Source organism: Pavona decussata, unplaced genomic scaffold, assembly GCF_977016875.1.
Source record: "Pavona decussata unplaced genomic scaffold, jaPavDecu1.1 SCAFFOLD_175, whole genome shotgun sequence".
In the NCBI taxonomy this organism is placed as follows: domain Eukaryota; kingdom Metazoa; phylum Cnidaria; class Anthozoa; order Scleractinia; family Agariciidae; genus Pavona; species Pavona decussata.
In genome coordinates, this window is record NW_028145586.1 from 2,343,435 (window position 1) to 2,359,913 (window position 16,479).

The following is a 16,479-nucleotide window of genomic DNA, read 5'->3' on the forward strand; positions in this document are numbered from 1 at the left end:
TAGAAAACTGCTCCCCCACGGATGATTCAATAGTGAGACTGTTACTTTTTTATTTTAATTTGAACTTGCACAAACATAGGTGTCTACTTCAGTTTATATTCATTATTGCTTTTCCAACAGATATGCTTCATTTCCTCAGTTGTTGTTAATATGAAATGCAGATTTCGACCTCAGTATGTAAAACAAATTAAAGGTAGTTAGGAAAATCGTATTAAATAAAATTGAAATAATATTCAATTTCTTCATCTGTTTTTGTGTTGAGCCACTTTCAATTTCCCCTACTAGCCAATTATTGCTGGTGACCCCCCCCCCCCCCCCCTCTTTCACTCAATTTTTTTTGGTAGCCCCCCTCCTTTAGTGCCATTTTTTTTCTCGTGGCCCCCCCCCCTAAATCCCACCAGCCCCCCCCCCCCCCCCATGCTCATAAAAAATGAACGGTCCCTAAGGACACGTAAAACTTTAAATCACCACAGCACAGAGATTTTGTATCTTTTATCGGTCAATGTCGTTTCGAGATTTTCACTTACTAATTACCTTTGGGCTTAGAAAAGAACTATCACTGATCTGTAAAGCTTGCCGATGAAAATACTTCTAGGCATGATAATTAGTAACTGTATCAGTGAATTCATTGTCTTTCGCAGCAGGTAAATCACTTATCTGTGTATTAATCAGTTGCCCTCTCATCAATTTGTTAACAGGACAAAAACGGAAATAATAAAATACTGTATCAATCACTGGCTACAATAGAACAAGATTAACATGCAAACAGAATTGTGCATAGATGTTGCATTGTGCACACAGAAGCAACTGTCAAAAACCTAAAATAGAAAGCTGTGTAAACGACATTGGATCTTGCCTATAGTCCGTATTTAAGCGACACGCTTTAACTTAGGCTTAATTTAGTCGAGGTTTTTGCTCGCAGTTTCTCGTTTCCTTATCAGCTTATCAGTTAAATTAACTCTTTCAGACGTGTGTAACATTAACAAGGCGATACCTGACTAAGGTCGAATCAATCCCCAGAAGGTCTAGTTCTTTTGAAATAATCTGTTTCCTCTAATTAAATGATGGATCAGAAAATTAACTCTGCAGTGTTTGTCAATAAAATGCTAAAGTCAACCCATGAATTTCCCATTGAGCGTTAGCCCTAGTGAAACGGAAGATCGCACGAGGCATATACGTTTGATTTGAAGGAAGTTTCCTTCTTCTCCACGCACCTCTCGCTTTGCGCGCGCGCCAGTATTCCACACGCACCTCTCGCTTCGCGCGCGTGCCAGTATTCCATAGTTTTCCCTCCCCACACACGCAGGCTATTTTAGTACTGGAATTTGTAAGGCTTACTTGACCAAGTCAAATCAATTTCGCTCTGTTTATTGTTCATGTTGTAATAGTATCTAATTGCCTCCTGTTTTTTCTCCTGCCATAGCTCCTATCCAAAATATCAGTGACAGCAGACTGATCCAAACGGCGGAGGTGACGAGCTTGATAGAATAAACAACAAAGGCTAGAATAACTCAAATAAAACAAATAGCTGAGATAGAAAATATTAACGGCAGACTGATCCCAACGGCGGAGGTGACAAGCTTGAGAGAGCAAACAACAAAAGCTAGAATAACTGAAATATATTTGTTTTTTAAAAAAACAAATTTTTTTGCCCGATATTTCGGTTTGCAATACAAACCTTCCTCGGGGGCTGAACGAAAAAGAAAAGTGAGAAACATAAAAGGAGATACCCTGAAGAAGAAAAGCGGTGCCTATCGAAAAATTTATAGAAAAATATATTTCCCTGCCGTTCTCTTTTCTATTATATGTTCTACAATTTGTTGCTGATTGGATCCTTTGCTACAAGATCCGGTACTTTTATTTTGACGCAATGGTCCTTCCAAACACATGCGCAGTAACTAGTTTTTACTGAATATTTTCCCGCGCTTTGGCATGGGCAGGTTGCATGTTTTTCCCGCGCTTGGGACAGGCCGACAGGTTTCTTGTTTCCTCGCGCTTGGGATGCATTGCGCGTTTCCTCGCGATTTGAACAGTTTACGTGTGTGCCGAGCTTGCTTTCATTGCTTGTTGTGATTGGCCAGACGCTCTAAAGTAGTATCTCATAATTTCCTAAATTAATTTATTACTATCTGACGTCATCGTTGAGATATGACTTTTCTCACAAGGAAGAAATCCTTTGGATTCTCTATAATTCTGGCGTTTGGATGCCGTTTAACACAAAGTTTTGTAGTTACACAGTACAGTAAAAACCCGCACATAAGAACCTAGTGATATAAGAACCCACAGGCTGCAATTGGGCATTTAAATACCCAAAAATATAAGAAGCTGTTCAGCCTGGCAAAGAAAAATAGGTTCTTATACAAAAACAATCGCTCCAATTTTAAAGGTCAAAATTCTCTATTTTAATTGTGTGAGAAACTTCTGACAAAAAGATATTGTGTAAGTGTTTTCTTTGATTTACATTTGTTTGGGTTTTCACTAGAAATATGTTTTCTATAAGCTACAGTGCAATATAGACGATTTTGTATTAGTAGTACAATTTTTCTGGCAATGGTTACACTACGACAACCTCTGAAAAATAAGAACCTATAAGAACCTAATCAGCCTGAATTGTGAAAAACTACCCTAAAAAATAAGAACTTGTTCAGCCTGACCTCGAAAATTCTAGGTTCTTATATGCGGGTTTTTACTGTATCTTGAAAGATACGTAGTATGATATCATGATACTGAGAATATTATACCTCTTACGAAATTACTACATCTAACCTTGTTTAAATCATAGTGTGAACGGAACAGTCTCAAATAGATGGCTATCGGTAAAATATAAAGCGCTAATTTTTTTTTCTAAAAATGTCCCTTTTGCAGAAGAGTCGGTGAGCTAAAATTAAACTTTATTTTTTGTGAGGTATAATCTGATTGCACTGCCGGATATCATAAGATGTGGTACAAGAGGCATTGTTTCATTTTGGATATATTCCACTGTCCAGACGACGATTGAGACATTTTCCCCTTCTTTCTTCACAAGTTAATTCCAGTTGTGATGGCAGCTTTCCTAAACTCTTTCTTTTTTATAAGAATATATCTTATAAGAATATCGAGGCTGAAATTTGCGAAATTTTAAGAATAAACCTGAGGCTGAAATTGTGAAAAGAATATAATTTCGTGCGTTGAAAATCTGTAAATACTTAACAAATCGACGGCAGTTTTCTATGGTCTATACTCTTATAGACCGTAAAATGACGTCAAAAAATGTTCAAAACTCAAGTGGAACCACGAGCCGCAGGCGAGTGGTTTTCACTGCCAAGTTTTGGACATTTTATGGCGTCATTTTAAGGTCTATAAGAGTATAGACCATAGAAAACTGCCGTCGATTTGTTTTTACAATAACATGGAAAAAGTACGAGCGGAATTGGCTATTTTTTTCGTTGAGAAAGCCCACGCGTTACATTTGACGTCATTTTTATTGTCTGTACTCTTATAGACAATAGCTACGAGCCAATCAGCGCGCGGGAATTTGGACAGTTATTGTAAAAAAATACAATGATATGTTTTCACTGAACTGTATAAAAAAAGTACCCAATATATCCTTAAACGGAAATGTCATAAGCTATAATTAAGAATATTACAAGAAAATTTCAGCCTAAAATCGGCAGAAAATAGGAATATTCAGCCTTGGCCGGAAAAACAATATTCTTATAAAAAAGAAAGAGTGTACGTTCGGTGACTCTGGTCCCACAACTGATTATGGTATGGAGTTCATTAACTCGCTTACCGTGATCAACGACAGTCCATGTACGTCATCTAAAGTATATTTAATGCATTAATACTGACATTGCTGCAAGCTCAGTTCTCCCTCCTCCATAACCCAGCTTCAAAATACAGCATCAATTACCTCCCCTAGAGATCTGTAATCAGATCTTGGCTGAATATTTGTTTTGTTAATCACGGCCGATGGGCGATTACGCGCCACAAAATCGAGCCACTAATCAATAACAAGATTACCCAGCGATATGATCCATGATCCAGCGTCAAAGCTCCGTGGAACACAGCGTTGTTGTTAGTAATCCGTCTTCAAGCTGCGTTTCTTGTGCTCCCCAGTTTGTAAGCGGAATAGAACTAACTCTTCGCAATTTTATCTTCTCGTATTGGCCGCTGTCCGCCTCATCAAGAAATTGCTTGAGCTGTCGTAAATTGCTGAGCGAACTGCTTCGCTTTCGTCCTGGTTTGGGTGGTTCCTCTTTATCATCGGCTACACTCGACGAATTTTTTTCCGTTGGATTGTCATTGCCATCTTGATTTTGAGGGCGCGCTCTGCGTTTGTTTTCGAAAACGCTGTTATTAGATGAAGCATTATTGCATTCTTGTGCTGTATAAATTGTCTGATCTGGGCTCGTTTTCTCCATATTTCATGCATACAATAAGTAATTGCATTCGACTGCTCTATCTGTTTGACATTACAATTGGAACTACACACAGATTTTCAACAAGCTGTTCATGTTTTAAAGTCTGTGAATGAAGGCGATCAGAATGGTAATAATAACAATGATAATAATAATAATAATACTAGCAACGCTTTTGATTAATATAATTAAAATTCTATTCTTTTGAAAGCGTTTTTTTTCACTGAACGCATTATTGAGTCAGAGTGAATGTCAAACGCTCTTTTGTTCCAACGGAATTACCATCGTAATTAATCCCTTTTTCTGTATTGCTTTCGTCATTAGGTAATGTTAAAATCTCTTTGTGGATAAATCATCAACGGTGCGCCTTTGTTTCCATATTTATGCAAAAAAAAAATTATAATATCGAAAACAAGACTAGGAATACTGTGAAATGCGGCTTCTAAGCACCGAGCCAGAAACATGAACACAGCACACCACTGCATGTAAGGTGCATAATTCGGCATCATCTTTTCCTTGGATTCGTTCCACATGATCTGAACAATTAAGTTTCTACGATTCGGACAGGCAGAATGATTCAGTGGAGGTTCTCGTGACACCCAGTCTGATTTTATCAGTTACCATGTGGAACATCAAACTTGGCACTTGAAGAAGAAGTGGTAAATTATTGAAAGAAATTCCCAGGTTTTTGACACAACTGCAACTACTTCAAGACGCTGTAAAAAAAATTGCGAAGGAAGAAATTGTTTTTTCGAAATCACAAAGGATTCTGATGAATGACCGTGTGAAACTGTTGTTTCCTAATGACAGGTAATCAATTCTCTTCCATTTTTCCAATTTGACAAACATTTTTTCCGTTGTTTGTGGAATTGGCTGTGTTCTCGAGGGAGTATAAATAGATTGTTTATAAAATTAATTAGATATTATGTAAGTTCGATTGAGACAAAACGAAATTTAATTTCAAGCTCGAGTGACGCTCGTGATAAACGTAAAACCGCAAATCTACTCTGCAAAGAATCTCTTCGATTCAATTGAATAGTTCTGATCTTCATCAACTGACGACTGTCTGTTTGTTTGTTTGTTTGTTTGTTTGTCGTGTCTTTTGTTCTAAGACTTCTCCTGACAACCCTACGAGTGTTTAATAGGCCATTTCACAGTTGTGTGTTTAGTGACCTGGCCTTGGATTGGAAGCGAGGCTGGGTGTGACCTTGTTTCGACACAAACCTCACTGTTTTTCATATGTAAATGCAGACCAGTTAGCATAAGAACAGCATGATCTACCTATGAAAGGCAGTGAGGTTTGTATGAAAACAAGGTCACCCCCAGTCTTGCTTCCAATCCAAGGCCAAGTCACTAAGCACACAACTGTAAAATGGCCATTTTCACACAGTTGAAACACTGCTCAGTAAGTTTCACATGAACGGCCACACCTTAGGCACTCGTTCTCAAACTCAAAAGATAGAACCACCTTGAACAGCATACACTGCCCAATTGTTTCATCTCACTGAACAGGCTACACTTACACATTTCTTCTGCTAACTAAAACGTTGAACATCTTGTACAGAATAATGAACAGCACAGCAATGCTCAGTTGTTTTCATCTGGAATAGTCACACTTCAGGATTCCTTCCATGATCAGAAAAGTTATGCGGACATTATGAAACGGCAGTATTTGAATATGCAAGAAGATGGGCTAAGAAAAGAAGCTGCAAAAATGAGCGATTTAGATCAAGATCTGATTTACCATCCGCAGAGTAATTAAGTCACAGCAAAAACTGTTTACAAACACAAATGGGGTTAAACAGTTGAAAGAAAAACAATCGATTTGCGCTCTTGAAAAATACCGTTTTGAATCTTGAGACATAACATATTCCCTTCGTGTAAAGACCACAACAGTTGTAGCTTCTTTTGCTACTATAAGAATTCAAAGATGGTATATACGCATCCGAACTGAATCAAACTAAGTAATGTACTAGTATATACCTTTCATAAAGTTGGGCTCCGCGCGACCTCCATTTTGAATATGAAGACGTCACAGGCTTCACTTAGTGCAGCAATCTGGTCCCCAGTGTCAATGGCGGTCGCCATTTTGAACTTCGAGAAGAACTTGGGGACAAGTTTGTTAGAGTAGCAAAGATCCAACCTCGATCCCAGGACCTCTTTAACACTCACCTCTCTTTGTATTTCGCAAATCGCGAGTTAATCGAAAGATTAGTCGTTTGACTTGTTTCTACACGAACCTCGAAAGACGTTTTTATTCAAATGCAGAAATAGTTTATTTTAAAGCCTATAAGGTAATTTTTAGCATTATTATAAGACAAGTTTAACATTATTTGCATAACTTACAGAGTGTTTAGCCGCGCGGATTATAAACTTCCTCTAACATCACGTCAGCAGTGTTAAATGTCGGTCATGAAAGCAAAACATTCATCCAAATAAACAAAAAGTTGGCCAAACATCATCTAACGTAGGGTGTTAAACGTTCTAACAGTTGTTGAACCAACAGAAAATTGCACGTGTACAAAAATGTGAGAATGTTTAGACGGACCTTTTGTCTACTGCAGACGAGTTGTTCTCTGGGATCGGGTTGTTTTCATGGGTACAAGTCCCTTTTTTTGGATTTCCAATAAAAAGGGATCACTTACATTTTGCAAATGAATACACCCTAATACGTCTAGGCGCGGCGCTTAAGACGGAGGCGAGCGAGAAGATTGTGGCGGGTTTGATTATTATCACTCATTGCTATCGTCTAGTTTTCTCAAGACAAGAGACTATACTCCATATTGTCTCTCTAAAGTATCTAGAAAGTGCAAAGCCCGAAATAAATGGTGGCAAAGAAAAATAGAGAAAACGGAGGAAAAAAAGTCACTCCTTTTCGAGGTAGAATTCTCCATTTTGGATCACTCGGAGCTTACATCGATGGAAACCTTACTCAATGGTTCCCCCCTCCGTTAGTACTACACAGAAACGGCAGATGGCCGGAATTGAAATGAAATGCAACTTGAAAGATAGTCCCTTTCTTTCAAGCTTTTCCTTTGTCCGTACACCCAGCGGACAGGAATTAATTTTTATGAAGGTTACGACTTCTTTTGAGAGTTAACATGTTTGGCATGAAAGTTCATCCTTCTTCAGTACAGGCAACAGAACCCGCTAGCTATATTGTATCCTTCTTGTATTTATATCACACCCACTAGCGGGTTCTGTTGCCTGAAGATGGATGAAGTTTCATCCGAAACCTGTTTACTCTAAAAAGTCGTCACCTTCGTAAAAATCTATTCCTATGTATTTTGGAGAAAACCGCTCAAAAACTGATCAAATTTTGTTCTTCGCAGGAGAATTCGAAAAACTGCTCAACATTTGCTTCTCCATGGTGCTCTAAGAACAATTTGACGTTAGAGAAAAGATAGCTTGTCAAATATTTGAGCGGTTTTCACCAAAACACAGAGAATCTCCCTGATAATGTCCCTTTTAGGTGCTAAGGATTCATCACAAATCAGTCAACTTCAACACGCTGTTTGCTGTTTGTTTCACGGACCGTATCGCCACCGTTACAGCTCTTATCAACTGAACATTGTCGAAGGGAACGTTTAAACTCAAGATCAGTCACGATAAATCACATGTACAGCTATATAAAAGACGTGCCGGATTAATTTGCGAATTATTACCGACTATTAAACAGAGTGGAAGATAATTGACTGTAAGCGAAAACAATTGAAAAACAGGGAAACACAGTATACTATTCGCCATAACGTTTAACACGATAAAACTTATTTTGATTATTATCATGTTAATAAGTATAGAGACAAACTGAAACAATGCACGCTGCTGGTCCAAAATCTCGCTAATGAGGTCAGAAATGAAATGTTTCAGAATTTAATAACATTCCTCCCCTACTATGGCGTTATTTTCTTTGACAAAATTGAACTGGAACAGGCTCCTATAGCTCCCGCGCCCCTCGCCGTAAGTCTGCTCTGTTTAACTTTTGAAATGGAGAATCAACAGGTGTTCCTTCAAATAAGCTATAATCGTATGTCCCACCCTAAGAAATTCGATGTATAGATTTAAAAAAAAAACACACACACACATTTTGGCTTCCCCGGGGAGAACCTATGGTTTCAGCTAACTTTGACGTTGTAGAGTAGGTCATTCGCGAAAACTGTTGAGCATCACTTTGCTGTGATCTTGGTATTTTCATTTCGCAGTAAAGTCCCCTATATTGGAAGTGGATGTAGATAAATTCCTAAAGAGTGACAACTTATATTAATTTCAGCTTTAATAGCACCCCTTCTTGATGCTACTGTAACTAGCCCTCTGACATCCGGTAACGATATTTGAACTTTAGTACCGTCGTGTGTACAAAGCCCAGTCGAGTCGATAAAAACGAAGTACATGAAAATAATCATGTAGTTTTATATTTAGCTAATCATTAAAACATAACGGTTCTCTAAATAATAAAAGCAAGTAGGATAATAAGTTACACTTCATTTCCTCTAGTCCGTAAACAAATTAGACAATGGCAGCTCGATACCGATACATGTATTCCGTCTGAATTTTCCTTTCCTTTATACCTCATCCTTCACTACTGTAAATCTTCATCGTCTGGATATTTTTCAACTTTCGTGAAGTTATCAAGTAAACGTTTCTTCGAGTCGTTTTGAAAAGAATTTTACGAGTTGAAAAAATAACTCCAACTAGCATGACTCAGGCTATGTGTACACTAAACGTAATGAGCTGAATCAACGAGAAAAACCGGAAATCAGACGGGGAGGCTTGACAAAAACATTATTGGTGTGTTTTGCAAGACGATAACACATGTTCCTCAAAGGATAGAGATGTGATTAAACTTCTCACCCGAGAAGATATCTGCGATGACAAATCTAGATATAAACCTGTTAGGTGATAAATGATAATAGAAATTCAACAAACAAGTCCAACCTTATGTCTCATTTTTTTTCGAGTTGCATTCTAGAAGGGACAAAGGGGGTCCGACACAATGCTTTTCGCTAATGAAGATCTATTTTTGCTGATAGTAATGTGACAGTAATTGTCTCCATACTAAAAACAGAACAAAAGAGCATTGATGTTTGCAAACAACTTAACTGATGTGATTAACAAAGATTAGAAATACACACAAATCGTTAGCGTGCAGTACGGATATACTCCGCTTAAGAGTGAAAGCTGGAACAAGCTGACGTTGAAAACTCAAGCCTTCTGAAAACTTCGCTTGATCAAGCACGAAGCTTGCCGGGGTGGGGTATCCGTGTCCTAGTCTAGACGCCAACAAGTCGGCGCAGAAGAAAGAGTTTGAAGAAGTTCAAGTTGAACTGAACTCGTTTCAAGTGAATCTTGGCTTTATTACTGACGAAGGATGAAGTCTAACGGATCAGTAACGTCGCCCACTCAAGCTGCCATGTTAAGCGTATCGCAGGGCATCTTTGCCATGTCGCTCTCTGAAAAGAACTGCGTGACCTTGCAGCAATCAATCAGGTCTTGCAAGGATACAAAGGACACACCAGTTACTGAGCAGAAGATAACGAAAGAGTCGTTTGGGAAAACTCAAGAGAACTTGCTCAAGAAACAGAGGAACATACTGGGAAGACGAAGGCATTCAACGACACCCGCACCTGTGGACAGACAGACACCTCCGCGACCTCGAACTTTCCGTAATGCGAAATCACTTACGGAGATTGAAGTTGACACAGAAATAATCGACGGACTGTTTACAACGACACTGTGCTCCACGGAATTGTGATACACATTGTATGAATAAATCACGCGGGAACAAGACTCGTGAATTCTACAAACAACTGAATCAACGCTGGGTGATAAACAATGTGCAGAATTCAAAGGCGTGGAACACATTGCAAGTAATAATTCAATAATTCTACCAGGTTAGATTAAGCTTATGAAAAGAAGGATTCAACAACGAGAAAATTAAAACTAAAAAAAAAAAAGGAGAAAAGATTAACCGCGTATAGCAAACGTTTAAAATGTATTTAGACATGAACTTTGGGGCAAAACGCGCGCATATTCACGATGTAAAGATAACCAGAATAGATAATAATCAGTATATTTTATCAGTAACAGTAAGATCATTTGTTTTCATGCAAAGTGTATCATGAATACAATATCTCTATTCAAGACAGTATATTGGGAGGTTTCTAACAGTTCAGTAAATAAATTAGCAACCTCTATTCACGGAATGATGTGAATAGAAACACAATTCTTAAAACGATGGAACTAAAAACATTTAAGGTTATCAAGTTCTTGACGAACAACTGTTTGGTAAACATTCAACTTTCGTTTTCCGAGAACTTTTATTAAGTAAAAGTTATTCAATTTATACTTCAATGGCAATGTTGTTAGCTGTATAAAGGAGCACAACGTGACTCCAAAGAGTGGAAAAGAAAAATCCTTAAGTGAGATCAGCTATTGGTTCGTAAATTGTTATCATATTGGAAATGATGTGCAACCATTACACCATTACTAGACATAGGTTACCAGCTGCTGGAACAATTAAATTGCAAACCAAGTTAAAATTGGACTAAAGCTGTTTCTTACTTCTTTGTCAAAAAGCCCTTTGCAAACGCAAGTTAACTTGTTTTAACACCAGTCGCAAAAACGTTTGCTCGACATTCTGTTATTAACATGCTGTAACATGACGACAAACAAACTTAAAACCCTTCAAGTTAAAAAAGTGACCAGCATCAAAGTTCTCCATACAATTTTCCGCACTACTCAATCAAGTATACCGGTTATGAGAATAAAGTAAATGATCACCAAAGATGATCATGACTTGATGTTGAAGCAAATGAAACTCTCCCAACTTGTGTCAAGAGAAATATGTAACGGACAGTGAAGAGAAAGTGCATGTCGAATCCAGCTGCAAAGTTTCCACAAACCAAGTTAGCGATGGCAAGAGTCTGTATATGAACTAACTTTGTCATGAAAAGTTGCCTTCAGTTTGCTTTCATCATATGTTATGTGCCTTTGCCACAGTAAAAAGCGTGATTTAGCTTGCGTGTATAAATGGTCTCCGTGCTTAAGTAAAAGAAGCAGCCTGTCGCCAAACGCTTTGTTGTTAATTGGAGGTCATTAGCACCTCATCCACGCGACTCCCTTCATCTCCCAACTCACTTCAGCAAAAAGCACGAAATAAGTTTCACTTTTAGTCACGCAACTGAATCACGAAGAAAGAAAATACTAAAATAAATCTGTCAATGATCAGCAAAGATGAAAAAATAGCTTAGAAGAAGTGATATCTGGTGCTGTTCAATTTAAACCCCTGGTGCGGTCACCGACAGTGTTACTTGCAAACATACTACATCAGTGTGTGTTGACATCTATTTTTGATGCACGGCAGACAAGTGGATAAATTCCGGTATCTGCCTGACCGTTCTAGAAGACTGCTCTTTTGAGATTTTTCGACCAAATGTGTTAATGACAAGGGCTGTTGATGTTAAATATCTTCAACAAGCTCTCGAGAGCTGCAAAGAATACGCAAGCATTTCCGTCACTTAAACACTTTCGCGCAGAAAATAAGTACATACAAATTCAATATCGATGATCTATCTTATCAGTTTGAGTTCTTATCCGAAGCCACACACAAACTCACATAAACAAGACGCAAATACCGGCAAGCCTTTGTCTTTTTAAAAAGTAACGCATTTCTTGTTTATGGTCAGATGGTTCTCGCTTGGATAATTCTAGTATTACCCAGACATTAACGATATTCCTTTTTAAATTGCAATTTCTGCAAGTGCACGAGGTTAATAGGGCCTTATATCTTGTGACACATTTAAGGTTTGGCACGAAAAATCTACTCGGAATTAATGCAAAACCTGCTTTAAAGATCAAGTTTACAACCTTAAGGAAACTTTCAAACTACTTTTTTTTTCCTTCTAGGTTTTACTTAAGACTAAATCAAGCGTGATTAAAATCACCACAAAACCTTTTCGTGACTATTACATTTCAGACCAGTTTTTTTTTCTCTCGTTAAGTTAATTATAATACGTTCTAATTGGAAGGATTTTATCAACAAAGTACCCTCCGTATTTAAATTTTAATCGCAAAGCTACCCAGACATTCTTCCACTGCCAAGTCGTTTATCCTCCAGGTGATTTTTCAGCGGTACCCATGCAACAAAAACATTTATGCAACTGAATACTTAAAATGTTGTCTTGTGTGTTACCAGACCGTTTTCTGCCCTTTGAAAGATATTTGTGTGAACTAATACAGATTGATCTGTTGGGATGCTTCAGCTGAACTTTTTTCGCTGCAGAACGTAATAGGAAACGGAATTTTATTCGCCGAATTTACTATGGCTAGCTGTTGTTGGTTTTACGAAAATGCCCAGCTACGGTGCGTGTCCCACAGCAATCGCAGGTGATTTAGGTACATTAATTCGTGCGGAAAACATCTTTTGTATTCATTACATAGTATTTTAATCAGTTTTCATTTTGCAATAAGTAGTGCAATAAACTTCGAAATCTATCGCGTTTTATTCCTTTTCACTTCATGTTTGTTTAATATTTTAACCCCAATGCAGTTTTTTCGGCAGAGCCCGCGCACGTTTTAGATCAGCATAAATTGAATGCTCTTTTGTGGTGCACGCTGGTGAAAAGGAACGCTCTATCTGGGAGAGACTTCAATGTCATTTCGTGCTCCTGCGCATGCGTGTTCAACCATTGCTAAACCTCGTTACCAAGGTCTTTCACTTCACCCAACCACTTTTCGCAAAGGAACCTTGGGTGTAGGTTGATACGTGTTTCTCTTGAATACGTATCCCTGGACATTTCGCTAAACTGGCTAGCAAACATCGCTGCATGTTTTAAAGGGTCATAAATAACATTCTGGCATTGTCATGGGAGCGACTGAAAATCACGTATGTTCGTCAAGGCGTGCTATGCCTAACGATACAATGTTCAACAAGACAATAAAATCCGTACGTACGTAGTAAATATGATCACCGGTGGACGGCTATAAAAATGTGATTGTATTTACTGTGTGGTCGGATAATAGGTTTTCCGAGATTAAGAACATAGCACATCATAAGCTTTTGTTATTAAAAGCCAAGATCTGGTACACGGGGTATTAATGAACATTAGTCGGATTAACAGGGTTTTCGGATAAGAAAATGCCTGCATGCCGTTCTGTTTATGTCTAAAATAATACGCGAATAAAGGGATGGTGGCCAGTATTTACGATGCTTTCGTAAAGGAAATTACACTGTTAATAATTACATCCAATCATAGAACAAAGTGACGCAAAACCTTTTGGGCCGAATGAGTGCCAATGCAACATAATTACTGAAACGTGATGTTGTAGTCTTAACGTTGTAGCACGTGTTTGCTAAGTGCTGTCGTAAGACTGAATTGTTAGTCAGCTGAAAACAATCCAATGCAGACTGTACATATACATGACTTTAAAGATGTGCTGAACGTGCACTGCACGCCAGAATAGTATTTCATCAAAAGCTACTGATGGCAATAACAAAATAATAAACATCACTGTTCGAAGAGATTGAAAAGGGTGGGTCTCCGTCATTGTTGCGGCGTGGGGCTTTTCATGTTTATACACGGTTTGGGAGGGGCAGCTACAATAGCATGTGCATATTTACATGGTGATGAGCGATCTCACTTCTTAGTTGAATTAAAACGCCCATTGGGCATCTATATTTGAATTTGCGCCATGTAAACAGTGCACTACAAATACAATACAGAATCCGCAGAAAACTTGATTAGAATATCTACAAAACTGGTCTGTTGAGCCTCATGCAAAATGCTGAAAGGTTAAGAATGTGTCCACTCAATTAACATTACGCTTATCACAACAATCTCAAAGATGGGGTTTAATCCTTTAGGTATAATGATGGCTACATTCACGTTGCCTTCCCAGATTTCAATTAAAAAAGAAGAATGTATTCAGTGGCAATATCTTAAACCAGTCGGGAAGGTTGTTATACAGCTCGTAAAAACCCTCCCGGTCAGTTAGAAGCCCATATTTCATACCGTGAGTATTAAACAACGATTTTATGCCGTGACTGTTTGCAGTGCATGTCTACTTTTCGGTAAAGTTACCCTAACTGACAAATGAAAGGTCAATTGGTTAAGGAGCTTTCTAACGCTGATCGCGCGGCGGATAACGGAGGAACATGAGCCTGACGTGAGGATAACAAGTCGTTCTGGGCCGTGCCTTGGTTATTTTCGCGTGCAGATATTGTTAAGTAAACAATCGCGATATCACGAACGATTTGCCTCCTGTCTGTTTCATTGTTAATGCACGATGGGGGCAAATAAATTGATATATCTTTCTTAAAATAACTATTAACTCGGTTGAAGTATAGAAAACCCTTAAAATAATTATCAGGCGCTGTTGTCATTGACCAGTTCAATTTGTCTCTAAACCTCAAGCCAAGGATGTGGTGAGGAAAGACAAAAGACTATATTAGCTTTCGTTGTTCTGTAAGCTCAAGACTTCCCATTTGCGTGTGGAGAGGAAAGGATTCCTAGTCGCTATTCTGGCAAATGAATGACATGTGTCGAGGCTTGAAAGAACAGCCGTGGTACAAAAAAGATGACAGTTGCTAAAATTGGACAGTATTTACGTAAACCGGTTCGTTTACTTGGTTAGAGAGCATTTTCAAGTGCTGGTGCAAAGCTCTGGAATGCTCTTTCCCTAGAGCTGCGAAACTCAAGTTCTGTTGACATTTTTAAATTGAAATTGAAAACGATTTTTTATAGAAATTAGTCCCTTAAAGTGTCCTTCAAGGAGTTCTCTAACTTTATTTATCTTTGGTTTCAATCATGCAAAGCTTATTCGAACATTTATATAGAGAATGCGCTCAACAAATACTATTATTATTAATTTCTCTCTTTTGCGTGTGAGGAGGAGCGAATTCTTTTATTCTGACAAAAATGACGTGTCGAGGCTCGAACGAACAGCAGAAGTACTAAGAATGTGACGGCAACTACAAACACCCAATTTTACATCATCCTCGAAAACCGGAGGTTTGCGGTTGTCAATCGTTTGCTTTTTTGTAGCTGCAAAGGAAAGTAGAATTTTGTTTTTTCCTTTAATTCACGATTTTTACAAATTGCAAGGATACGATAAGTGTAGCATTGATCGTGCAGCTTAACTTGACAGCACACTGATTTTAACAATAGCGGACTAACTTGGAGTAAAAGCAAACGTAAACAACGCAAACGGTCAGGCAGGAGCCCATTAGAAACTCCTGGGTCAGTACAAAGTACAGGAGGGGGTAATCCCTATATAAACTACATATCATCCGTACGGCACAGAGGGTGTGGTTTGAGGCAGTAAATAAACAGATAAATGACTTTATTTAAGTGCAATGTATTTAGCGCAGAGTACTAATTGGGGACACTTTCCAGATCGAATTGGAATTGAAATGTTGGTTTTTGAGGAGAGGGGGGAAAAACCAGAGCATCCGGACAAAGTCTTCTCGGAACAAGGACGAGAACCCCGGGACGAGAACTAACAACAAACTCATGATCAACCTACATGTGACGCCGAGTTCGGAACTCATCGAACCCGGGTCACACTGTTGGGAGGCGAGTGCACTCACCACTGCGCAATCCTTGCTACCACCAAAGTACAAGACTTAAATAGGGTGTTTTTCCTAAAAGGCTTGGAAACTATGAGAAAGTAAGGTTTAATATATGATGTCAAAACCATGAAATCATATAAGGTTTAGTTTTCGAGATCTGGTAGGTTCCATCAGAAATTTCTATAGGCATTTCCTCCCGGAACTTTGTCGGTTAACCACTTGCTTAGCTTCTTTTATTTCATCTTTACTATCAGTCTAACTACAAAGGTTAACCCACCACTGTAGATGTTTTAAAAATAGGTAAATGTGGCCAGAACCTGAAGATAAAAATGACACAAGGTTGGCTTGAAAGGCCTCTACGCTGGGTTGGTCGATCACGTAGCGGGTATAAGGAGTTCAAGACGGAAATCGTTCTTATGCACTATAAAGCTCAACTATATCTAATCGGATCAGTACAGTTCTTGCTATAAAGCTAAAAAGAAAAAAAAAAAAAAAAAAAGAACTCGCTCA

At 38.4% G+C, this 16,479-nt stretch overlaps 1 protein-coding gene across 1 annotated transcript; it reads left to right on the top strand.

Annotated features, from left to right (window-relative positions):
• Window positions 1-9,093: 9,093 nt before the first annotated feature.
• On the top strand, window positions 9,094-11,920 carry LOC146463647 (uncharacterized). The gene is made up of 2 exons (XM_085084117.1): window positions 9,094-10,392; window positions 10,445-11,920. The coding sequence occupies exon 1, from the start codon at window positions 9,769-9,771 to the stop codon at window positions 10,150-10,152; it is 384 nt and encodes a 127-aa protein (XP_084940243.1). The 5' UTR covers window positions 9,094-9,768; the 3' UTR covers window positions 10,153-10,392; window positions 10,445-11,920.
• The last annotated feature ends 4,559 nt before the right edge of the window (window positions 11,921-16,479 follow it).

Bases quoted from the DNA above. Each gene is read 5' to 3' on its own strand.
- LOC146463647 (XM_085084117.1), top strand. From the start codon at position 9,769: ATGAAGTCTAACGGATCAGTAACGTCGCCCACTCAAGCTGCCATGTTA.